At 35.8% G+C, this 21,440-nt stretch overlaps 1 protein-coding gene across 2 annotated transcripts in view; it reads right to left on the bottom strand.

Annotated features, from left to right (window-relative positions):
• Window positions 1-14,985, bottom strand: part of RGD3 (ROOT GROWTH DEFECTIVE 3) — a 41,727-nt gene extending 26,742 nt beyond the window's left edge. For both annotated transcript variants that reach the window (XR_005484368.2, XM_039043707.2), the window contains exons 1-11: window positions 14,763-14,985; window positions 14,338-14,490; window positions 14,135-14,229; window positions 13,777-13,976; window positions 13,634-13,688; window positions 12,601-12,682; window positions 9,494-9,831; window positions 1,928-2,036; window positions 1,220-1,820; window positions 923-1,055; window positions 717-785 (exon numbers count right to left, since the gene is read on the bottom strand). Coding sequence is in view for 1 of the 2 variants with exons in the window: in XM_039043707.2 (XP_038899635.2) it covers window positions 717-785; window positions 923-1,055; window positions 1,220-1,820; window positions 1,928-2,036; window positions 9,494-9,831; window positions 12,601-12,682; window positions 13,634-13,688; window positions 13,777-13,976; window positions 14,135-14,229; window positions 14,338-14,386 (1,731 nt within the window). In the remaining variant the exon portion in view is untranslated. The remainder of the gene's footprint in view (window positions 1-716; window positions 786-922; window positions 1,056-1,219; window positions 1,821-1,927; window positions 2,037-9,493; window positions 9,832-12,600; window positions 12,683-13,633; window positions 13,689-13,776; window positions 13,977-14,134; window positions 14,230-14,337; window positions 14,491-14,762) is intronic.
• Between the last annotated feature and the right edge of the window lie 6,455 nt (window positions 14,986-21,440).

Raw genomic sequence — 21,440 nt, 5'->3', positions numbered from 1 at the left:
GGATGCATTAAATACAAAGGACCAAAGATCATCCAGCAAGAGCTGGTCTTGGGAGATGACTCCAATTATTCAAAGAAAGAACAAAGACAACAAGCTCCAATAACTGGGCATGGGAGGGTGCAAATTGTGAACTTAATCTCAACAGATTAGACGTGGAAAAATATCTAGATCAGATAATGAATGTATACGACCCGTTTGATTACATGGGACCGCATAAAAGAAAGAAAGTTGGCCGTTTTAAAGCCCAAAAGTGTGTAAGCCACACCTCATAGACATGGGACCATAAAGGAATGAAAAATAAGTTGGCAGTTTTGAAGCTTAAAAGTGTAGACATCAACTTGGTGAGACCAACTACAATCCAAACAAGGAGATTTGTCATTGGAACTCCTACAAAGGAAGCATTCTTATTATTATGAGCTGCTCATGATGCAATTGGAAATAATACTAGTCCCATACTGTCTCTCCCTACAAGTTCACCAAATCTACATTAATGATTTTCTTAGTTGTCTTTCCAATACTTAAGTCCCTCTTAACTATTTTTAGCCTTTAGGTCTAACGTCACACCAAATATGAAATAACTAACCTTTATCTGACCTTTACCCTTGAGGCCCTCCTCGTGAAGGGATTCCATTTAGATACAATGATCGATGCTAAATCATGAAATCCAACATAATACAAAAAAGCTACTAGACGTACAAGTAGCAACAGAAATATACCTTCCTTACGGCAACCAAATACTTTATGCCTAAAAGACTCCCATGACGAATTTCCCATTCCTGTCTGAACTGAAGGGAGGAATAAAAAAGTAACGTTAAAAACAACAGACAGATGCTTTAGAGTTGGATTGCTTTACAAAATCGAGCATACTCCTGAACAACAATACTATATTTACCAATTGAAGATTTACTTACTTGAAACTTACCTGCATTTGCAGCAAGATATTTAGTGTTTCATTAACTAGTGAAGGATGCATGTACTTGAACACTGCACCCAATGCTTGTGCGCAGGTTTCACGCACTGGGGCAACAACCTGATCGGATACATAATCTCCAAACCTGCAAGAAATATGGGAGAGAGAGAGAGAGAGAGGAGACAAAACAGCATCCCTCAGCAAATGGAAAATACTTTTGACTCTAATCTCCAAAAATGCAAAGGACCCACAAGAAAGTGATAAGATAAACCTAGAAAATTACAGTCTAAGTAAGCAATAAAATTATACCTATCTAGAAGTAAAATACACAACAGGCGAATCGCACAATCTTGAAGAAATTCAAAATTTTTCAGCCAAGAATGCCTAGCCAATTTAACCAAATTCCTCAACTCGCGGTTTTCAGAGAAGTTTGTCAGCATAGTGCTATCCTCAGAAGGTAATTTACTATCAGGGCACACCTCGGCTGCTGCCGCAGATGTATCTATATGTGAATAACATGAACCATTGGGATGATCCTCCACCTTTACAGAGCAATTTTTAAATTGAACTCCAGATTGATCATCAGGCAAAAGCCTATCATCATTTTCAACTTTCAGATTGACCCCCAATTTAATGTCCTCGTGTGCACTGACCAACATATTGACATGGGGACATGAGGCATCTTCAAACTTTGGTCTTTTCAGTTTAAACTCAAATTCATCCTCCATCAACTGTGTATTTAAATCAATATCCCTTTCTCGCTTTAGCTTATTTGGCACACTTTCATCTTCTAACGTGGAAAATGGAGCACTGTCTACGCTAAAGTCAGGCAACAGTACTCCAGCACAACCTCCTTGATGAGTTAAAATTTCTCTCAGGGCCATGACACTACCATGACGGACTTCCCAATCTGATATTTTGTAAGTAAAAGGTCAAAAATAAATATGGTAACTCAGGAAAAAAGAAATTACTATGTCAGTATATCCAACATTTAAAGAGTAATATGAAAATTCTTACTAGAATCAAACATATCAAGAAGAAGTTGTTCAACAAAATTATGGAAAGGCCATTGTCCGTCACCATCATGATCACCAGAATCATCATCATTATTTACACTCATGGCTGCCTGCAGATGGATCACCAACATTTACTTCACTTTCAATTTGTGTATAAGTTAAAATATAATAGGCAGAGGAATGGAAAAGTTGATGAACAAAAAGAGAACTCCAGGTAAGAAAGTATATTAAACAATTACAACTCCAGGTAAGAAAGTAGAAATTAATTAATTCAGCAGAACAACCAAGAATCCATCATATATTAAGAATTTTATAGCCCTTTTTTTTTATAGAATCAATGACTTTCATTAAGAAAAAAATGAAAGAATACAATGGCATACATAAAAACAAGCCCACAAAAGCACCCCCTCTAAAGAAAGAGTATCCTAATCCAACTGAGTAAGATCTTACCTAGGGAACAATTATAAAAAAGTTCTAAAACCGAAGCCCTGAGCGAAACATGAATCCTCACTAGTGTCCTTTTCCAATCCTCTAAACACCCAATTGTTCCTTTCACCCCAAACATCCCACTGTAAAGCACACATCCAACAAACTACAAAATATGACCTTTCTCACCGAAAGATGGATGGAGGAACTCCCCAATTGTCGCACGAACGTCCCTCGGCCAGCTATCTGAATGTCAAACTCCTACAAGAAACAAATCTACATAGACCTCACAAATTGACAACCCTAAAGAAGGTGATCCAGGTCTTCCTCCACCTTCCGACAAAGAATAGAGCAAAAAGGACCCATTAACGAGGTCATCTTTCTAGCAATCCTATCCAAAATGTTCATTCGACTTGCCATGTAAAGAACTTGATTTTCTTTGGCTTAATCCTCCAAACCACATCAAAGACCAACTCATTAACAAGAGTGGGATCCAACAGCAACCTAAAGAACTTACAAGAAAATCCATCAATAGGATTAGGACTCCAAACCCAAACATCCCTTCTCCCCTCCTAAAATTGCACTCTTCCAACAAAAAAAGGAGAAAGGCATCCTCTGTCGTCTCCCTATTGGATAAATGACAATGGAACCTAAAAGAAAAGGACACAAAGCTCCCGACCAAACCAAAAAATCTGAGACCAGACAATTTTTAGAGGAAGACACGTGATAAAGATGAGGAAACGCGAAACATGAGGGACTATCCCCCACCCACCTATCTTCCCAAAAGTAAGTATCCTTACCATCCCCCGCAATGCAACAGACCAAAAGAGAAAAAGAGGGAAGCTCAAAAGAAATATCTTTCCAAGGATTTCGGAGTGTGCTTTTGATCTCCTTCACCACCCCTTTCCTTCATCCACCCCATTCCAATGAAAGCTTTTCATGTACTTCTCAAGGCTTTTGCAAATTGAACTGGGAACCTGAAACAGGGAAAAGTAGTAAACAAGAATGCGACTCAGCACTGATCTGACTAGAGATAGTCTACCAGCCTTGGGAAAAAAGCCTTTCTTCCAATAACATATCTTTTATGTCATACAAGCCAGATGTCTCTTTTATTTTCACTCAGATAGCTTCTATACAGAAGGGGAACAAAATAGAAGAAAATGGAGAGTGATAAACAAAAGAAAATATGACACGATTACGCAAAATCATGTCTCTAAGTATTTTTACATCACGTATTTTCACTCAGATAGCTTCTACACAGAAGGGAAACAAAATAGAAGAAAATGGAGAGTGATAAACAAAAGAAAATATGACACGATTACGCAAAATCATGTCTCTAAGTATTTTTACATCACGTCCCATTTTTCATAGAAAATGCTCAAGCTCATTTACAATCATTACGTTGAGCATTTTCTACCCTTATTCCATCCATAAAAAGACTTTGAGGTTTTCCCAAAAAGTGCTTCAACTTTAAAAGCTTGCTCTCATCCCACAAAACTAAACAAAGCCTTCTAAATTAACAAAAAAATCAACAATCAACAATAGACCATCCACCCTCCTTTGAAAGCCAAATAGTTTTGATGAGAAAATAAACCACATCCTCTGTCTTTGATTCTTGGGTAAAGACAACTAGAAGATGTTGATTTTAGAGACAGCTTTTTAGAGCAATCTGTCTTGATCTATCACCAGGTCTCTAATAATCCAATCGATACTTTTCATCACTTCTCAAAGCAAAACAGTCAACATTGCTACTTAGAATTATGAGTGGCTTTTCCAAACTTCAAACCACAATCCTTAATTAAGGATGAGAATTTAGAAAGAATTAGAGATGGGTCAATCAGAGACAACTAGCATGATTGAGACTTAATAGACTTTTTCCCATACGAGTTTTGATATAGCCTAGCAATATCTTCTTCATTGAAATCATCCACCTCTTCTGGAACAGAGTTCAAAGCCAAGATATCAGGTTCTTAACTGCATATACTTACTGAAGAATCATCATCCAATTCGTCTTTAAGCAAATGGTGCTCTGAATTTGAGTGCCTAGGCACCTCCTTGATGAACTTGTGCTTTAAATTAGGCAATGAAATAACAGAGGCATTGAGAGCTTGAGGTGGTCGAAGTCTTGAAGAATTTTTCTTAGATTTTTCCAAAAGCAAAATCGAAATCTGTGCAAAAACACGACATTCTTCTATAAGGGCTATAAAGATTCATTCACATCAACCATCCCCTAAAATATCCCATTTTCATGAAAACATTTCATTGATGTATGAAATTCATAAAGGAAGGGCAAGCCCAAACCAAAGTGGTTACAAAAGATTTCTCTAGTAGTTCAAAAGTGTAGAGATACAGACTATAACGGCTATAAAAAGATGTGCATTTAAACTAAGACATCAGGAATATAATTTGATCAAAATAACTATCAATAGAACTTTCTTTTTCTTTAAAGAGGCAGCTGTTACGTTTTTTCCAGTTGTCTACCAAAAAAGTCCGAATAAGATCCATCAAAAGATCCTTCTTCCCAGCAGAAAACAGATGTCCATTGAGAACGTAAATAAGAAGGCTACTGTGGCCATTAGGTAAAGTTGTGAACCACTGAACACAGTAGTTATCTCCATCCAAAATCTGACTGCATATACAGGTGATGAACAAACGACTCTTGGTCTCATTGGTTGTTTTAAAAATTGTGGCAATGAGGAGAAAATGCCATGTAAGGTAAGCAGCACTGAATTTTGTCAAAAGTATTGACAGTGTTGTGGCTAAGCTTCCAAAGAAAAATGATGAACTTTTCTTGGGTTAAAACCTGTCCATATCGCTTCTTGATATGGGTGCAGAGTTGCTGATACATTATCGTCAAGATCAAGCAGCAGTGACTTTGTAGAGAAAGAAACTTTTGTGTGCCCAGTTTCCACGCCCATTGGTGCCTGGAATGTGTTAATTGAACATTATGAAATTATTAATCTTCATGAGCCAATCCCATTCGTCTATTCCATCATCCGTGAGGATTTTTCTCAATCCAAGATTCCACCCTCCATGTTGTTCATTCCATGTGCCCTATATGGAGATGTGCACAGACAAAAAAGAAAAGGAAAAAAAAAGGCTAAGGTCTCTTCTTTCAACCAAGGATCCATGCCAAAATGATGTATTAGCCCCAGTTCTCCAAAGCCCCCTCGTATAAGCGGGAAATCTGTCATTTGGCCACAAATTCCATAGGGTTTTCCATACCTTGCATCAATCACTTGACGCCATAGGGCACTATCTTCCTAATAGTATCACTATACCCACTTAACTAATAGAGGTTTGTTCTTTTCAACCAAGCCCTGTAACCCGAAGCCTCCATGAGTGATAGATTAGTTGATCTTATCCCATCGCACAAGGTGTGCTCTGGTTTAGTTAGAATCGTCCCCAAAGGAACTTTTGATATAATCTTTCAACACTCAATGCAACCTTCAAAGGGATCTTGAGGAGGTAACAAAAACATGTGAGAAGGTTCGATAATGTGGCTTGTAAAAAGTAAGGCCATGATCTTTGATATGTGTGAGTGTATCTATGGGTGGAGCCTTCTTTCAATTTTCCCAACAATTGGAGTCTAAAAGGATGTAGATCTAGGTTTATCGTATAGTGCAAGACCAAGGTAGATGCAAGGGCATTGCCCTTGTATACAATCAAGCTTTTTGGATACCAAGTCAACAACCTCCATTTGATCTATGTTTATCCCAATGATTTCTGATTTATGGTGATTTATATTCCAAATGGAGGCCCTCCCAATTCAAAAAGGCCGAAAGGGTTTTCAAGTACCAAAAAATCCATGGATGAAAAAAGAATGGTGTCATCAACCAATTGAACGTGGTGAATCCATAATGAATCCTTTCCAATCTCAATGCCTCTATTAATATTATTCAAACTTGCTTTAATCATCATTCTACAAAAAACCATGACAACGACAAACAAGAAGGTTTAGATGGGATCACCTTCTCGATGGCCCCTCGAGGCATGTATCTTTCCTCTAAGACAACCATGGATAATGATGAAAAAGTTCAGTAAGACCAGTTTTTTGAGTTTATTGTAGGTGATGGGAAAGCGATCAGATTTTGGGTGGACAGTTGGTGTGATCCTCAACCCCTTGTGCAAAAATTCCCCAATATCTTTACTTTATCCTTAAAAAAAGATGTTGTTGATTGCGGACTGCTGGTGTGCTTCCCGTCAATCTTGGAATCTAGGCCTTAGAAGAAATGTGTTTGATAGAGAATTGGGTGATATGGTGGCTGTTTTGGAAGTTTTAAACTCCTGGCACCTCAAGGTGTTCGTGATTGCCTCAAGTGGAAGCTTGACTCCTCGGGGAAGTTTACTACCACATCTACCTCTGTGAACATCACCAAAAGAACCTCCTCCCCCATCTTCCCTTTGGTGAATCTTGTTTGGAAGCTTAAATGCCTTCCCCCCCCCCCCCAAAAAAAAAAGTCAAATTCTTCCTTTGGTCCCTTGCTTATAGAGGCTTAAATACTCATGATAAGCTTCAAAGGAAATTTAACATGGGCCCTTCTATCTGCTGCCTTTGTTTGAAAGACGAGGAATCTCTTGATCACTTATTTCTCCTTTGTGATTTTGCTACTAAGGGGTGGACTCTTTTGTTTAGAACTTTTGGCTTGGAGTGCTGCCTCCCAAACAAAGTTGATGGGCTTGACTGTGCTGCCTTCATGGGTAAAGGGAAAGTTCTTTGGAGATGTGCTTCTCGGTCACTTTTGTGGTGTCTCTGAAAGGAAAGAAATCGTAGAGTTTTTGAAGATAAGTATGCTTCTTTTGATTCTTTTTGGACTGTTATTCAACACATGGCCTCTTGGTGGTGCACTAACCATACCAAATTCTTTTATAATTATAGCCTCTCGATGATTCATAATAATTAGAAGGCTCTTCTTAACTAGTGCTTTGGGGAGGGGTCTTCTCAACCCCTTACCCTTAAGTTGTTCTCTTTTGCTCCCAAAAAAAAAAAAAAAAAAAAATCCCTTCCTCCATGTTGTTCCAAAACCCTCCACAATAAAGATTAAATGAAGAAATTTCCAATCTAACTTTGTCAAATATCTTCTCCATGTCAAGCGTTACCAAAATGCCCTTCTTCTTGTTGGCACATTCCTCCACCACCTCAATAGCTATCAACAATGCATCAAGAATTTGTCTACCCACTACACAAAGGCAGATTGATACTTGGTTTCCATTAAAATACTATGAACAACCTACCTTTTCCTATCTGAAATACATTTTTTTTTTCATTACAATAGGGAAGGAACGTGAATCCTTAATAAAGACCTAGAAGTTCATTGAAAAGAGACAAATAACAGGAGATCAGAAAACTAGTTTTCGGCTTTTATGGAATAAAACCCCAGCCTCGAATGGTTTTGTTGTAGCTTTCTTCCGAGTTAATTGAGAGTGAGACTCATAAAAGAAGAAGAAGATGATCAGAAAAGAGGCTAATGCTCAAAGTACATGGAAACAAAAAGAATAACCATTATTACCAAAACGTATACAAAGAAAAGAAAATGAGAAAATGACTAAGCAGGAGAAATAAAATCAATCCAGATTCAACGTGAACATGTTTGAACATATTCTGAAACAAAACGAGCAACCTAATGAAGAGGCTTATGTTGTAGAGACTATTGAACTCTATCAAACCAAAGCTTTAACAGAAAAATTTGAACGCCAACTAAGTTTGAGAAAAAACACACAAAAAGATAGGCTGCAAGACTATGCAGACAACCAAACAAAGAGGGCAGGACACTGGAAGAAGAAAAACCAAACAGATGCATCAATGACCATCCTTAAAAGGATATAATCCTAAAGAGAGTAGCTTCAACGCAAAGGACTACAACTGAAACAAAGTGCAAAGGAGCAATTTGAACCCTAAAATTCACTTCTTATTCCATTAGGATCTGAACCTACTCAAGGCCAGATAATTTTGCACAACAAAGAGGTGGTTATAGTCTTCCAAGGAGCTTTCACCAACAAGAGTACAAACCAAGATAATGCAAGGTTAAGGAATTTTTTTACACTTTATGTGTGTCCAACCGCTCTTTGGAAAATATCTACAAGAGATTCACTTATTTAAGAATATTATTGCAAGTAAAAGATCCACCACAATAAGAGATGTTCAACCCAACCCACCCCCCCCCCCCCCCCCCCCCACAAACACAATTCAATCCCATCCCTACAAAATTCTCTATTTTGTTTCACGGGAATCGGGGAGAGATTCCTCGTGGGGAAATTTTCCTTTTAATATAACTTATTTCCAACCAAATAGATTTAAAAAAAAAAAAAAAAGAAGACGAAGAAAAAGAAGAGGAGGAGGAGACATTCTCAATAAATGGCTAAGAGATCAATGATTCAATCCATGGTGGCCACCTACCTAAGAATTAATTTCCGAGTTTCCTTGAAACCCAAATGTTGTAGGGTTAGACGGGTTGTCCCGTGAAATTGGTCAAGGTGCACATAAGTTAGCTCAGACACTCACGAATATATGTTTAAATAGATCATTTCCAATACAATTTACATTTAAAGAATATAAAACTCCTAATAAAACAATAATATTTCATGTACAAAAATATAATTAATGTTCAATGCCCATAATTTCTAAAACTTAAATTTTAAATATACAACATAGTTTTCAACACAAATATCACAAAAAAATTTAAGTAAAAAAAGTCTATCAACTTAAATATTAAAACATCCGGTCTTAAAAGCACAAAAGTACTTTGTTATGGGGATGGGGGATCAAGGTGGTGTCAGGGTCGAGGATGGGTCCCCATCCCTGTTTAGCCAACGGGGAGAAATCTCTTCTTGCTCCCTCCCCCATTCACCATGTAATCGAGGATTACCCTCCTCGTTTGGGGCGGTTCCCAACGAGTTAAATTGACATCTCTAACTACAGTCCAACATCCTCTTGTAATAGTAATGACTCCAACAAATTACATAACCACATCCAGACACCAGAATAAGCATAGAGATCAAAGAATACCGATACATGCATTTGACACAAAGAAAAAATACCAAGAAAAATACGAGAAGCCTCATAGAACCAAAAAAGACAAAAGTATTTGTCCACCAGATTAGGTAGCCATTCAAAGAGATGATAGAACTAGAAGGATAGTACCTTTTGTGAACTAAATAAGTCTGGACCTGAGCCCCTGGGTGTTTCCACTAGTTGAGTGCCTGCTACATCTGTCTCTCCTTCCTCAGACCAGTGTTTTGTTTGGTCCTTGGAGTTTATTTTCGCTTTTCGTTTCAGAAGGTTCATTTCCCGAGCACTAGGCCTTTTGGATACAATATACGGGACCATATTAGCAACAAACTGTTGGATATTGTGTATTGATTTCGATGGAAACATCTGCTTGTCTCCACCATTACCATGCATGTTAACTTTGTCCAAAATAAGGTCCTCATCTCTTATCATGTCATTGACATCCATGAACTGCTCATACACATCCAAACCTGTGCAAAAGGGACAGAGATGATTTGCCAAGAAAACATAATAAATGATTTGTACCTAGAAAAACAAATGCTGATATGGAAACAAAATACAAGTGGTGGAAGAAGATGTGAAGGTACAAAATTCAAAAATGTTTAAAGCATGTAACAATTCATCTTTGTGGATCATTGATTCTAGAGCCACTTATCACATAACCAATTCATCTCATCTATTTAATCCGTATTCTATCTTTATGAAAATAAAGAAAATGTTATTAAAAAATTAAAAGTAGAAATGCGAATAGTAGTTTCTCCTCTATGACAGGAAAATGAACTATTAAATTGACTAACACACCTTTCTTTTGCAATCTATTCTTGATATTCCTAAATTAGCCTGAAACCTCACATCCACCTGTAAACTTTGTCGGGATTCTATTCGTCATGTCACCTTTGAATCTCTGTATATCCTTCACCATCAGAGCTTAGGAAAGAAATTGGGAGTACTAGGATGCTTGATGGTAACTATTACTTAGATGAAGGTTCTTTTACTAATAAAATAACATAGGGTCTCAGTAGTATCATTTCTCTTTCCAATTTGTGAACAAATCAGGCTTTGGCATCTACATCTAGGACATCCCAGTTTTCATTATTTTAAACATTTGCTTACAAATTTGTTCAAAAATGCTGATTGATCTTCGTTACACTGAAAGTTGCATTTTTTAACAAGAGACATCTATCAAAACCTTACAAAGCCTCCAAAATCCAAACCATTTTATTTAATCTTGCTCCTTGGCTTCCCCACTTATAATGATAAAGAAATTGTATTTGAGGGCAGGCCCTACCGGCAATTTAGTAAAATCCCATTTCTATAAATATTATGGAAGGGGTAATCTCATACATCATCACTTTTGAAAAATCCCCATGGATTACTATTTCTCCAAGCTTCTGCCACTTATGTATGAACAATCAAGAGATTCAGATTCAATTGTTCAGCCAATGTACCTTTGCCATAACATTCTGGGCTTTCTTACAAGCTGCCTTTGCTTGGTGTTTTACAAGACCTGGTGAAATATTCACCCTCCTCGACATGTCCCTCATCTGTTTAAGAAGGAGAACAAGATCCTATGGCGAAACTTCAGCAGTGTTTTTTTGGGATCTATGGCTGAGAAAAATGTTTCTACATTTACAGACATGCAACAAAGAATTTGAACTTTTATTCATTCTATATCTTTTCTTGCTTTAACTTGGAGTAAACTATCCCCTCCCTTTTGTTATTATAGCCTATCAACCCTTTTGACACATTGAATTTTTATAACTACAAAACTATCTCCTCTATTTTGTAATTATTGATGTCAATAAGGATGTGTTATACCTAGCAACTTGATAAGTCTCATTTTGGGGCTTATCAAGCTACTAAACCTAAGTTATTAATGAATTTTCACATGCTTTTGCCTTTAATTATTAGCAAATTTTAGTTAAGTTAAGCAAATATCATTTGAGCATGTTAGAATGTCCTTAATTGTAGAAATTGGTGTTAATCCTTGTGCTTTTATGGTTTTATGTAGAAATAGGCAGAAATCAGCATAATTGCAATGAAATTGTAATCTTGTCCAGCAGTGCAAAAATTCTACAATGTGCGTGGATCTGCTTATTTTTAGAAAGATTGCCACTATGTCAGCCTAAATGAACGACGGTTTGCTGACCCATTGAGTCATGAAGAAATCCTAGCCCTTAGAGGCTGTAAAAAGGGAAGCCAACACTGAGAGAATTAAATTAAAACTTGGTTCTCATAAAAGCAACCTAGGAAAAGAGCTTAGAAATAGGACTTGGTTTTTACCCTAGACATAAAGATAAAACCTTTTGAATCATTAAATTGTGTTTTAATTAGCCAAGTTCACACTGGCCATGGAAATATAAGTTTAAAAGTTTAGGCTCCTAAAGATACTTCATAGAAGGTCAAATAAGTGTTGAATCTGATTCACCTTCGATTTGTGTCAAAGTTACAATTGCATGATAGGCTACATCTCATTTCTAACGAGCATAATTATATTTGAACCCCTCTTCATTGTCATTATTTTTTCATCCAAAACACAAACACCCTTACAAAATTATTTTCATGCCAGTTACTAAATTGCTTTCTTAAGGAAAATCTTTGCTTTACTAGAGAATTTTGTTATATTCGTTCCTTTTGGACACGATACTCAGAACATTATTCAATTACTACCTGTTGACAGTGTACACTTAAACTAGACTATGGACTTTTTATTTTAAAGGTTTTCATTTTTTGGGCAACATTATTTCACTCCATCACAATCTCTCAAAGCCTCCTCCAAGATCTCTCAACCTCCCTAAAAATTCAGTTATCTCTCTCAAGTCAAATCTCCCACGACATTGCAGGGGAAAAAGACTACCAAAAACTCTTCCTTTATCCCGAAATTAGGGATTCAAGAGCACCTCCTCAACCACGGTGCCACACTTTCTACAACAAGCCGGACATATTGCACACAATGCTTACTTTTTTCCTTTTTCTCTTTTTAGTTCGATAAATGTGGGATGGGAGACTAAACATGTCCCTTAAGGAAAATAATAAGCTTCTTATCTACAACAAAATAGGCTCAAACTAACCCCAATTCTTTCTGAGGACAAGTAGTCAGACCAAAAACTAACTGCAATTGTCAGAAATATAGTAAATAAATGAGACAAATCTATAAATATATTATAATACAGATTGCATACAATGCTTACTTCAATATCTTATATCATTTTCAAATACATGCATGTGTGTATGCTAACCTAAACGACGACGAAGATTTTGTTTTTGACGAGCCAAACGCTCCTTTGGGCTCTTGATGTTTTCACTGGTGACATCAAACTCCTGCAAGGTTATACTTTAAAATTAATCGATAGACCCATCAAAATCGTGAGTCATTCCTGCTTCATTAAAACACATTATTTAGAAATTTAAATTTGCAAAACTTTCAACTTTTAATTTATTTGCACAATTAGGTTTTTATTGATAAAATATATACAGAAAATATTTTAGGTATCTTCTTCTTGCACTCAGAAAAATCCAACAGAAATACGAAAATGAGAGAAAACGATCCATGTTGCAATATCTTTTCAAAATGAAAAATTTACCAAGTCCTTACAGGCCAAACAACGTTAAGATAACAATTAAAGAAAATACGAAAAACAAAGATAACTTCCACTCATTCAAAAGGTTAAGGGGAATCTCAAACCAGCCTCACCACCCATTTCTACACTCCATTTTCTCCTTCACAAATACCCTACATAAACCCCTTCCAGACTCCACACAACCATACCACAACTTTTTATGCTCCATTAAACTAAGCTACTAACCAACTGGCGACGATGAATTCACATTTTTTCCTTTCCTTTCGCACATATGTATAATGGGAGGTCTCACATAATACTTTACAACTTATAGGATGATCAGGCTAATCAATGAAAAATCTCTATCTTCAAGTATTTATTTTTATATATTGTGGGGAAAATGAATAAAAAATGAAATAACCATATCCTAGTACAGCTCCAAGGATCAACAGAAATAGCAACTCATATAAAGATATATAAGATAGTAACTGGGATGCTGAAACCAACAAGTTATAAATAGAAATAGACAGAGCAGAAATAAATAAGCAGAAGATTTAAGGGGTAGTTTAGATCATGTTAAAGTTAAGAGTCGGGAGCTTGTTTAACAAAGAAAGGATATTGGTGGGGATACTCTTTTGTAACTCTCTAGCTTCTAAAAGAAAAATAGAAATATATATTTGCACAAAATAAGCTACTAACATAGATGGATTACCTGTCCTCCAGATGCCACCAAGGCGCCAAATTCAAGCACATTATTCATATCAAAACTGTTGTGGAGAAAATGCAGCATTCAGCAACTAAACTACTGACATGATGCATCTGCATAAATTAGAAACTCTGAAAATAAAGAAAAACCTTCTAAACGCAGACTGAACATCAGGCATTGCCAGGACATCCTCGATACTACCAGACAAGCCAGCCTCAGAAATCTTTAATCCAACGCAGTCGATGAGCTCAGACACAGATGTGTGCTTAACATTCTGTGCAATAGCCCCAATAGCATGTGCAGCCGCAACCCGTGTATCCCAATTCTTACTACGTAAATACTGAGATACCTGTTAACATAAAGTTACGGTTAAAGATGGATTCAACGTAATAAACAAATTCCATTGCCCCCGATTCTTCAAACGGAAATAAAAAGTAAGCAACCCAAATAAAAAACAATAATAACGTAAATATACAAAAGTGAAATGAAACCTCCAAAATTTATGACCTTTTTCAAAAGAGATGTCAAGTCCTGAGGATGGGATTTTGCAATTTCCCCCAACTGACGAGCTGCAGTAAATCTCGTTGCTTGTGTTGAACCAGCTATTAGGATTCCGTTAAGAAAAAACCCAACTCAAATGTGAAGTTTAATGGAGATATAACAATTAGCATACAGTTCCATTACAAGAATATCAGAAAAAAGAAGGATACTATCCAAGAGAGTTAGAAGACGATGAAGTCGGGACGACTGCTGTGCCATGATAAAACATTCCTAGCACGCCGCTGGACTTCTCCTAAGAACAATTAATAATATTTGTGTCGCAACCGCACGACACCATCAAGTCCCGTTCACTCCGCTAACGCCTACACTCCATGAAAAGAACAAAAAGCTAAACATCCATGAGAGAATTGAGACTTCAAAAAACCAATCAGATAGGAAACACTTCAATTATAAGCGAGCAATCAAATGTCTGAGGACGAATTGCTTCTGGGCTAATGACATTTCGTCAAGAAATTGGAGATTTCGATTACCCTTTAACGAATTCGAGTTCTAAGCCCCTAAGATCTACGAAATGTTGGAAATATTGAAGGATTTGAGATGGTAGAGCGAAGGAGTTAAGGGTGATTAGGGTTACCTTGAAAGAGATGAAGAGATATGAAATGGGATTGAACAAAATGTCCTTGAATGTTTCTTCGTTCTCCAACTTGGTGAATGGTGCTCAGTCGATAACCGACGACGAAAACCCTTCTTCCCTCGCTCGTTCTTGCATGAGTTGCATTTTATATATTTTGAACATTTTCTCGTGATATCTGTTTTTTTTTTTTAACAACATTTTGAGGTGAGAATAAAAAATCCATAATACGAATTTAGGTTAGTTGAGTTACATTAATGTTAGCGTAACGATATATTTCATATTTTCTTATAATCTCTTCGTTGTTTTTTCATTTTATTTTTCTTGTTCATCTTTTTAGTTCATCAAACTTTGATAACCAAAACAAGTATAGTTCATTGAGTGTGTTAGATACCAAGAGGTATGTGTTTTGAATCTCCACCCTCTATTATATTATAAAAAAAAAAAAAAAAACTTGAGGTACATGGGTTAAAATGTTAGGCATTTGAATCAACAATGTATGCATTTGATAGTTAATCTATATTCATGTTAGCGTGGCAGTCTTCTATTGGATTGTGAAGGTGCTTAGATTACAATAGTGAGTATAGTTTTTATAAATTTGATATTATTTTTTGAATTTAACTATAAATTCAAATGTTTCTTTTATGAAACATGAAAATCGAGTAAATAATTATGTGAAAACAAACACAGATTTAGAAAACAAACAAATCGAATGGTTATCATACATGACATAAATTTGCTAACTTAAGTATAGGACTTAAAAGGTGATGCGTTATAACGGTGAGTGTGCGCGTGTCGAATGGTTTTAAAAGCTAAATGTACGTTGTAGACTCGTAGTTTAGTGTTTGAGTGTGTTTTCAATTTGATCGTTGATCTTTTAAGGGTGTTTGACCCATCAACTTCGCAAGTGGGTGTTATATAACTCGACTTCAATAGTTTACTATTGAAGCTTGTACTCTATCGAGAAAGTTCATCTTTCCTTAATTCTATATTTTGCACACTTTTCAAGAAATTTCACCTTACAACTATGCACCTCAAACTAGCTTCCTAACTCCAATATATTAACTTCATACTTCGTAACTCAATTTAACGCCCAAAGTGCCCCATTAAAAAATTTTAATAGTAGGTTCACATTTTACAATGGTTATAACATGTACATGTGTAAAACTTTCAAATCTAGAATACATGCAGACAATTATTATTTTGAATTTTTCATTTTTAATAGATGGCTGCAATTGTAACACTTCTTGATGGTTTTACTTTTTTTTATTTCCAAAACTTGCTTAACCTTTCAAATATCAAAATTTTTTATTAAAACTTTTAATAATAGGTTCACATTTTACAATAGTTATAATATAAACATGTTTGTGTAGAACTTTCAAACCTAGACATTATTTTGAAGTTTTCATTTTTGAATAGAGGATTGCAATTGCAACACTTTTCAGTGTTTCTACATTTTAAATCCAAAACTTATTTAACCTAAGTTGATTGTATGTATTTTTTTTTTTTTTGTATGTATTTTTTTCTTTCTTGAAAAATAATATCATATAAAACAACTTATCAAAGTTCACAAAACACTCATCGCCCATAGCAGAGGAGAACCAATCAAGCAGACCAACAAAACCCTCATTCTTTTCTTCAGAGAAAGAAGAAGAATAATATACCAAAGTAGTCCCAAAATTACCATAATTTAGAACCTCATGAGTCAGACGATGGGCAGCCCCATTCGCCAATCTAGGACACCAAGCAAAAGAAACAACCTGAATCGCCTCAACCAAGGGAACAATCTCCCCTACCAGATCACCCAACCCAGACAAATCAGAGCCCTCAAGATTGAGGGCATAAACAAAATCCACACAGTCTAACTCCACGAAAAGAGGAAGAGACGCACCATCGCGAAATTGAAGCATCGTCTTATACAGGCCCCTAATCACAACAAAAGCCTCTTGATTTTTTATAGCCCGACCCAAATTGACTTTCTCACACCCAACATAGACTAAAGATTCATTAGAGTTATGCATGATCCAATTGATCCCCATCGCCCCCTCACGATCACACCAAGACGCATTAGAATTCAGCTTCCAAAATCCATCCAAGGGCAGGGTCCACGAAGCTTGACTCAACAGGCTCTCCAGTCTACACTAAGAAGCTACCTCCGTTGTCTCGGTAACGAACTCTTTAGCATGTACACAAATCTTGTGGATGAAAAAACCAGCATTAGAAATGAAACCACTCAATTTAATAAGATTGCGGCAATTCTGCACGTCCTAGTGGAAAATAGCCACTGCTTCCCTATTTGAGCCTTGAAGATAATCCCGTATACAGTCCCAACAATTGACCATGTTTTAAGAACCTCTGAAAGAAACCTATAAATCGCTTAGAAAAGGGAAGAGAGGAAGTTAAATACATTTACTAAACTTACACCTGGGTAGCCATCTCCACAAACTTCCTGCAAAAAAGACACATAGGGTTAGCCGGAATCTGTTTATTGACAATTAGAGATGTTCATTTAACCCGCGGGGACCCCTGAATACATGGGGAATGGGGAATTTTTTCCCCATTTACTTTTTGGGGTCGGGGACGGGAAATATATTCCCCGGCCCCGCCCCGATTATATATATATGTATGTATGTATGTATATATTATAAAACCCTAACCGAAAATGAATTCCCTTTCCCTCTGCTCAGTGCGCCTCTGCCTCACATCACTCCGTAGTCTAGTCCCTCACGCCTCACTTCAATCGCCTTCACCTCACCTTTTCACATTCACAAGACTCACGACTGGACTGAAGAATACTCACCACTCTGGCACTCCCTCACGTCGCCGAGTCCCTCTCTCTCCCTCTCGCGAGTCCCTCTCCTCACAGTCACCGCCTCACGTGACCTCTACCCTCACTTACAGTCACCGCCAATGCCGACTCGAGTTCCTCTCCCTCACAGTTACTAATCACCACCGCCTTACGTCAAGGGCCCATGACACTGACTCGGTCACTCGAGTTATCACTTCTCATCTCACCTTCACGGCCTCACCCCATAACCGTGTCCTTCTGTCAGATCTGCTAACATTTTTCGTTCCAAGGTATGTCCGAAATCTGAATTGAATATCCACTCTCTAATCTGATTTGTATAGAAGATAAAATGAGTTGTAGTTATTTGTTTGATTTTTGGTATGTATGAATCATTAGAAATCTGAAAGTATGTACGATTTTTGGTATGTTTGATCTCTGATATGATCTGTTAGAAATCCGAATTTGATTTTTTTGTATGTCTGAAATTGACTAGTTGTTCGATTTTGTGATTGTTTTGTTACTATTTAACTATTTGTAGGTGAAATTTGAAAATGACTCTATGGAATAATAATGAGTTAGAACAAAGTGGTTCAACTCCAACATCTATGAACACGAGCAAATCAACCCCAACAAGGTGTTTCTAGTGGTAATGATCAATTTACGCCTATTACATTAGATACCGATGATAATGAGGATGTACTAAAAAGTAATAGGTTGACGTCAATAGTATGGAATCATTATAAAAGACAAAAAATAAATGACACCATGAAAGCAATATGTAATTATTGTGGAAAAAAGTTATGAGGGGAATCTAAAAATGGGATAAAGCATTTACATGACCATTTCAAAATTTGTCCCTTATGGAGACAGAGAGATATTAGGCAATCATGTTTGAGACCCACTAAATCCAATGAAGGAAAAGTAGTCTTAAATCCGACCCTCTTTGATTATAAAGCTTCTAGAAGAGATCTTGTTTGTGCTATAATTTTACATGAATATCCAATAAACATGGTTGAACACAAAGGATTTAGAAAGTTTTTTAGTGGTGTTCAACCATTGTTTAAGATGATTTCAAGAACCATGACAGGGAGAGATATAATAAAAGTTTATGAAGAAAAGATAATTAAAACAGTGAATGTTTTGGAAAACAATAAAAGTAGGGTTGCTCTTACTACGGACATATGGACTGTGTCTAGTTAGAAGAAGGGATACATGACGATCACTACACATTTTATTGATGATTCTTCGGTCCTGCAAAGCAGACTTTTAAGGTAATTTAAATATTTTATGTTGTTATGTATTTTTTTGTTCATTTGGTAGTTTTCATTTTAACATATTATTATGTAATACTACTATACTAGGTTTGTACATGTGCCACATCCACATATTGGACAGTTACTTTCTAAAGCATTAATAGAGTGTATTTTTTATTGGAAAATAGATCACAAATTATCCATTTTAACAGTAAATAATTGTTCAACAAATGATGCAATGGTTGAAATTTTATTAAGAAAATTAGATTTAAGGACACTGTGGTTGCATGGAAGTTTGTTCCACATTCGTTGTTGTGCACATATTTTGAATTTGATAGTAAAAGATAGTTTGGCTGTAATTTCTGATGGTATAGAGAAGATTAAAGGTACTGTTCATTTATGGACTCTTTCTCTAAAAAGGAAGGAAAAATTTAAAGAAGGAGTTCGTTAATTACAAATTTCATGCATTAAAAAACTAAGTCTTGATTGTGTTACAAGATGGAATTCAACCTCTGTGATGCTTAAAACTGCTTTGGAATACAAAGATGTTTTTCCCCGTCTAAAACAATGTGAATCACTATACACTTGTCTTCCTTCAGATACTTATTAGAATTTTGAAAAATAGATATGTGATAGATTAGAACCATTTTACTTGATGACTGAGTTGTTTTATGGGTCAAGTTCTCCAACCTCCAATGTCTTTTTTGAAGAAGTTTGTGAAATTAGATTGGAACTTTCTAAGTGGCTTAACTCTCATGTTGAGGAGGTACAAGTAATGGCATCAAGAATGATTGCTAAGTTTAAAAAATATTGGAGTGTGATTCATAGTGTATTGGCAATAGCTACAATATTAGATCCTAGATTTAAGATGAGATTGATCCAGTTTTATTTTCCTTAAATCTATGGATCTCATCATAATGTTGTAATTAAACGCGTAGAGACTTGTGTTGTGATTTGATAAGTTTTATGGTTCAAATTCAAGAACAATAGAAGAACCTCAACGTTCTACATCTACAGTTAGTACTTCTTCAACTTCAAGGCGAGATGGAAGTAATAGTTCAACTGCTCTTATTAATAGGAAAGATTGACATCTCAAGTTTGAGAGTTTGTTAATAATGTTAAAAATGATGTTGATAATATCAAATCAGAGTTGGATCATTATTTGGATGAGTCTCTTCTACCGCGGTCAGATGACTAACATTTTGCAATGGCGGAAATTGAATGGAGTGAAGTATCCTGTTTTGTATCAAATTACAAAAGATATTCTAGTCGTTTCCGTCACTACTGTTGCTTCTGAATCTGCATTTAGTATTGGTGGTAGACATGTAGGTCCACATCGTTCTCAAATTCATGAAAATTTATTGGAAGCTTTGATGTGTACTCAAGATTGGTTATGAGCGGAAGGTATGAATTAGTATTATTATTTAATTTATTTAATAAACTTTTATTATTTACAATTTGAGATCTAATTTTCCTTTTACATGCCTTAAATAGATAAGCATACTCCTATAGATGCTAAAGTTTTAAAAAATGTTCTTGAGGATCGAAATCCAAATGATGTAAGTTATAAGTTCGTGTATTATTATTATTATTAATTTAATATTGATTTATACTAATATGTGCAATATTTGTGTTTTTTTTCAGGAATCATCCCTTACAAAGTTGGATGAAATTCGTTGATAGCGGCTTGGTTTGGCTATGTTATTGTCATGTTGTGTCTTAAACAAATATGTTGTTGTTGTCATGTTGTAACTTTTCTTAAAATAATTATGGATGGATGTTTTTATTATTTAAATTTAAGTTGAATTTTAATGAGAATAATTGATGGATTATGAATGGATATTTTTTATTATTTAAGTTTAAGTTGAATTTTAATGAGAATTATTGATGGATTATGAATTGATGTTTTTATTATTTAAGTTTATCTTGAATTTTAATGAGAATAATCGATGACTTTATGAATGGATGTTTTTTTTTTTTTAAAAAAAAAAAATAGAAAAATATATAATATTCTATTGAAGTCTGCACTAAGAAATGTTTTTGTTTCAATTAAAATTGCATTGGAAAAGTCTATATAATTTTTTTTTTAAAAAAAACAAAGGCGGGGAATTTAATCCCCGCGGGAAAATTTGTAGGGACGAGGAATGGTATAGGGGGCAGGGACAGGGACGAGGATGGCTTCCCCGTCCCCACCCCGCCCCATGGACATCTCTATTGACAATATTACAAAGAGTAGGGAGGGTATCATAAAGAACCTTCCACAGGTTAAGTTTCATACACGTAACCACATTAAGCTTCCAAACCCTCTTCCATTTTGATATGGACTTGAATATGTTGAAACATAAAGCTTTTGAAGCCAAATCGATATTAGAAGCAAGCTTGTAAGCATGCTTGACAAGCACCTTATTGGTTCCAAGTCCCAGATAATTCCATCCTTCTCATTGCATCCCCTCAGTGGAATCTTGAGAATCGCCTTCTCATTGTTGGGGTTGATGCCCTAAATCTCGATGGTCCTATAGTTTGTAAACACGTGTGTGAACAAACATTATGTGATGTAATAATATGAGATATTTTTTCACTACAGTCTTTGATATATGAGATATTTTGTTGCATTAACCACAAACCAACAAACTAAGATCC

The sequence above is a fragment of the Benincasa hispida genome, chromosome 1, assembly GCF_027475165.1.
Source record: "Benincasa hispida cultivar pf3 chromosome 1, pf3_genome.v1.1, whole genome shotgun sequence".
NCBI classification, from domain to species: domain Eukaryota; kingdom Viridiplantae; phylum Streptophyta; class Magnoliopsida; order Cucurbitales; family Cucurbitaceae; genus Benincasa; species Benincasa hispida.
The sequence above is the reverse complement of the archived record's forward strand: the minus strand, read 5'-3'. Positions and strand labels throughout refer to the sequence as shown.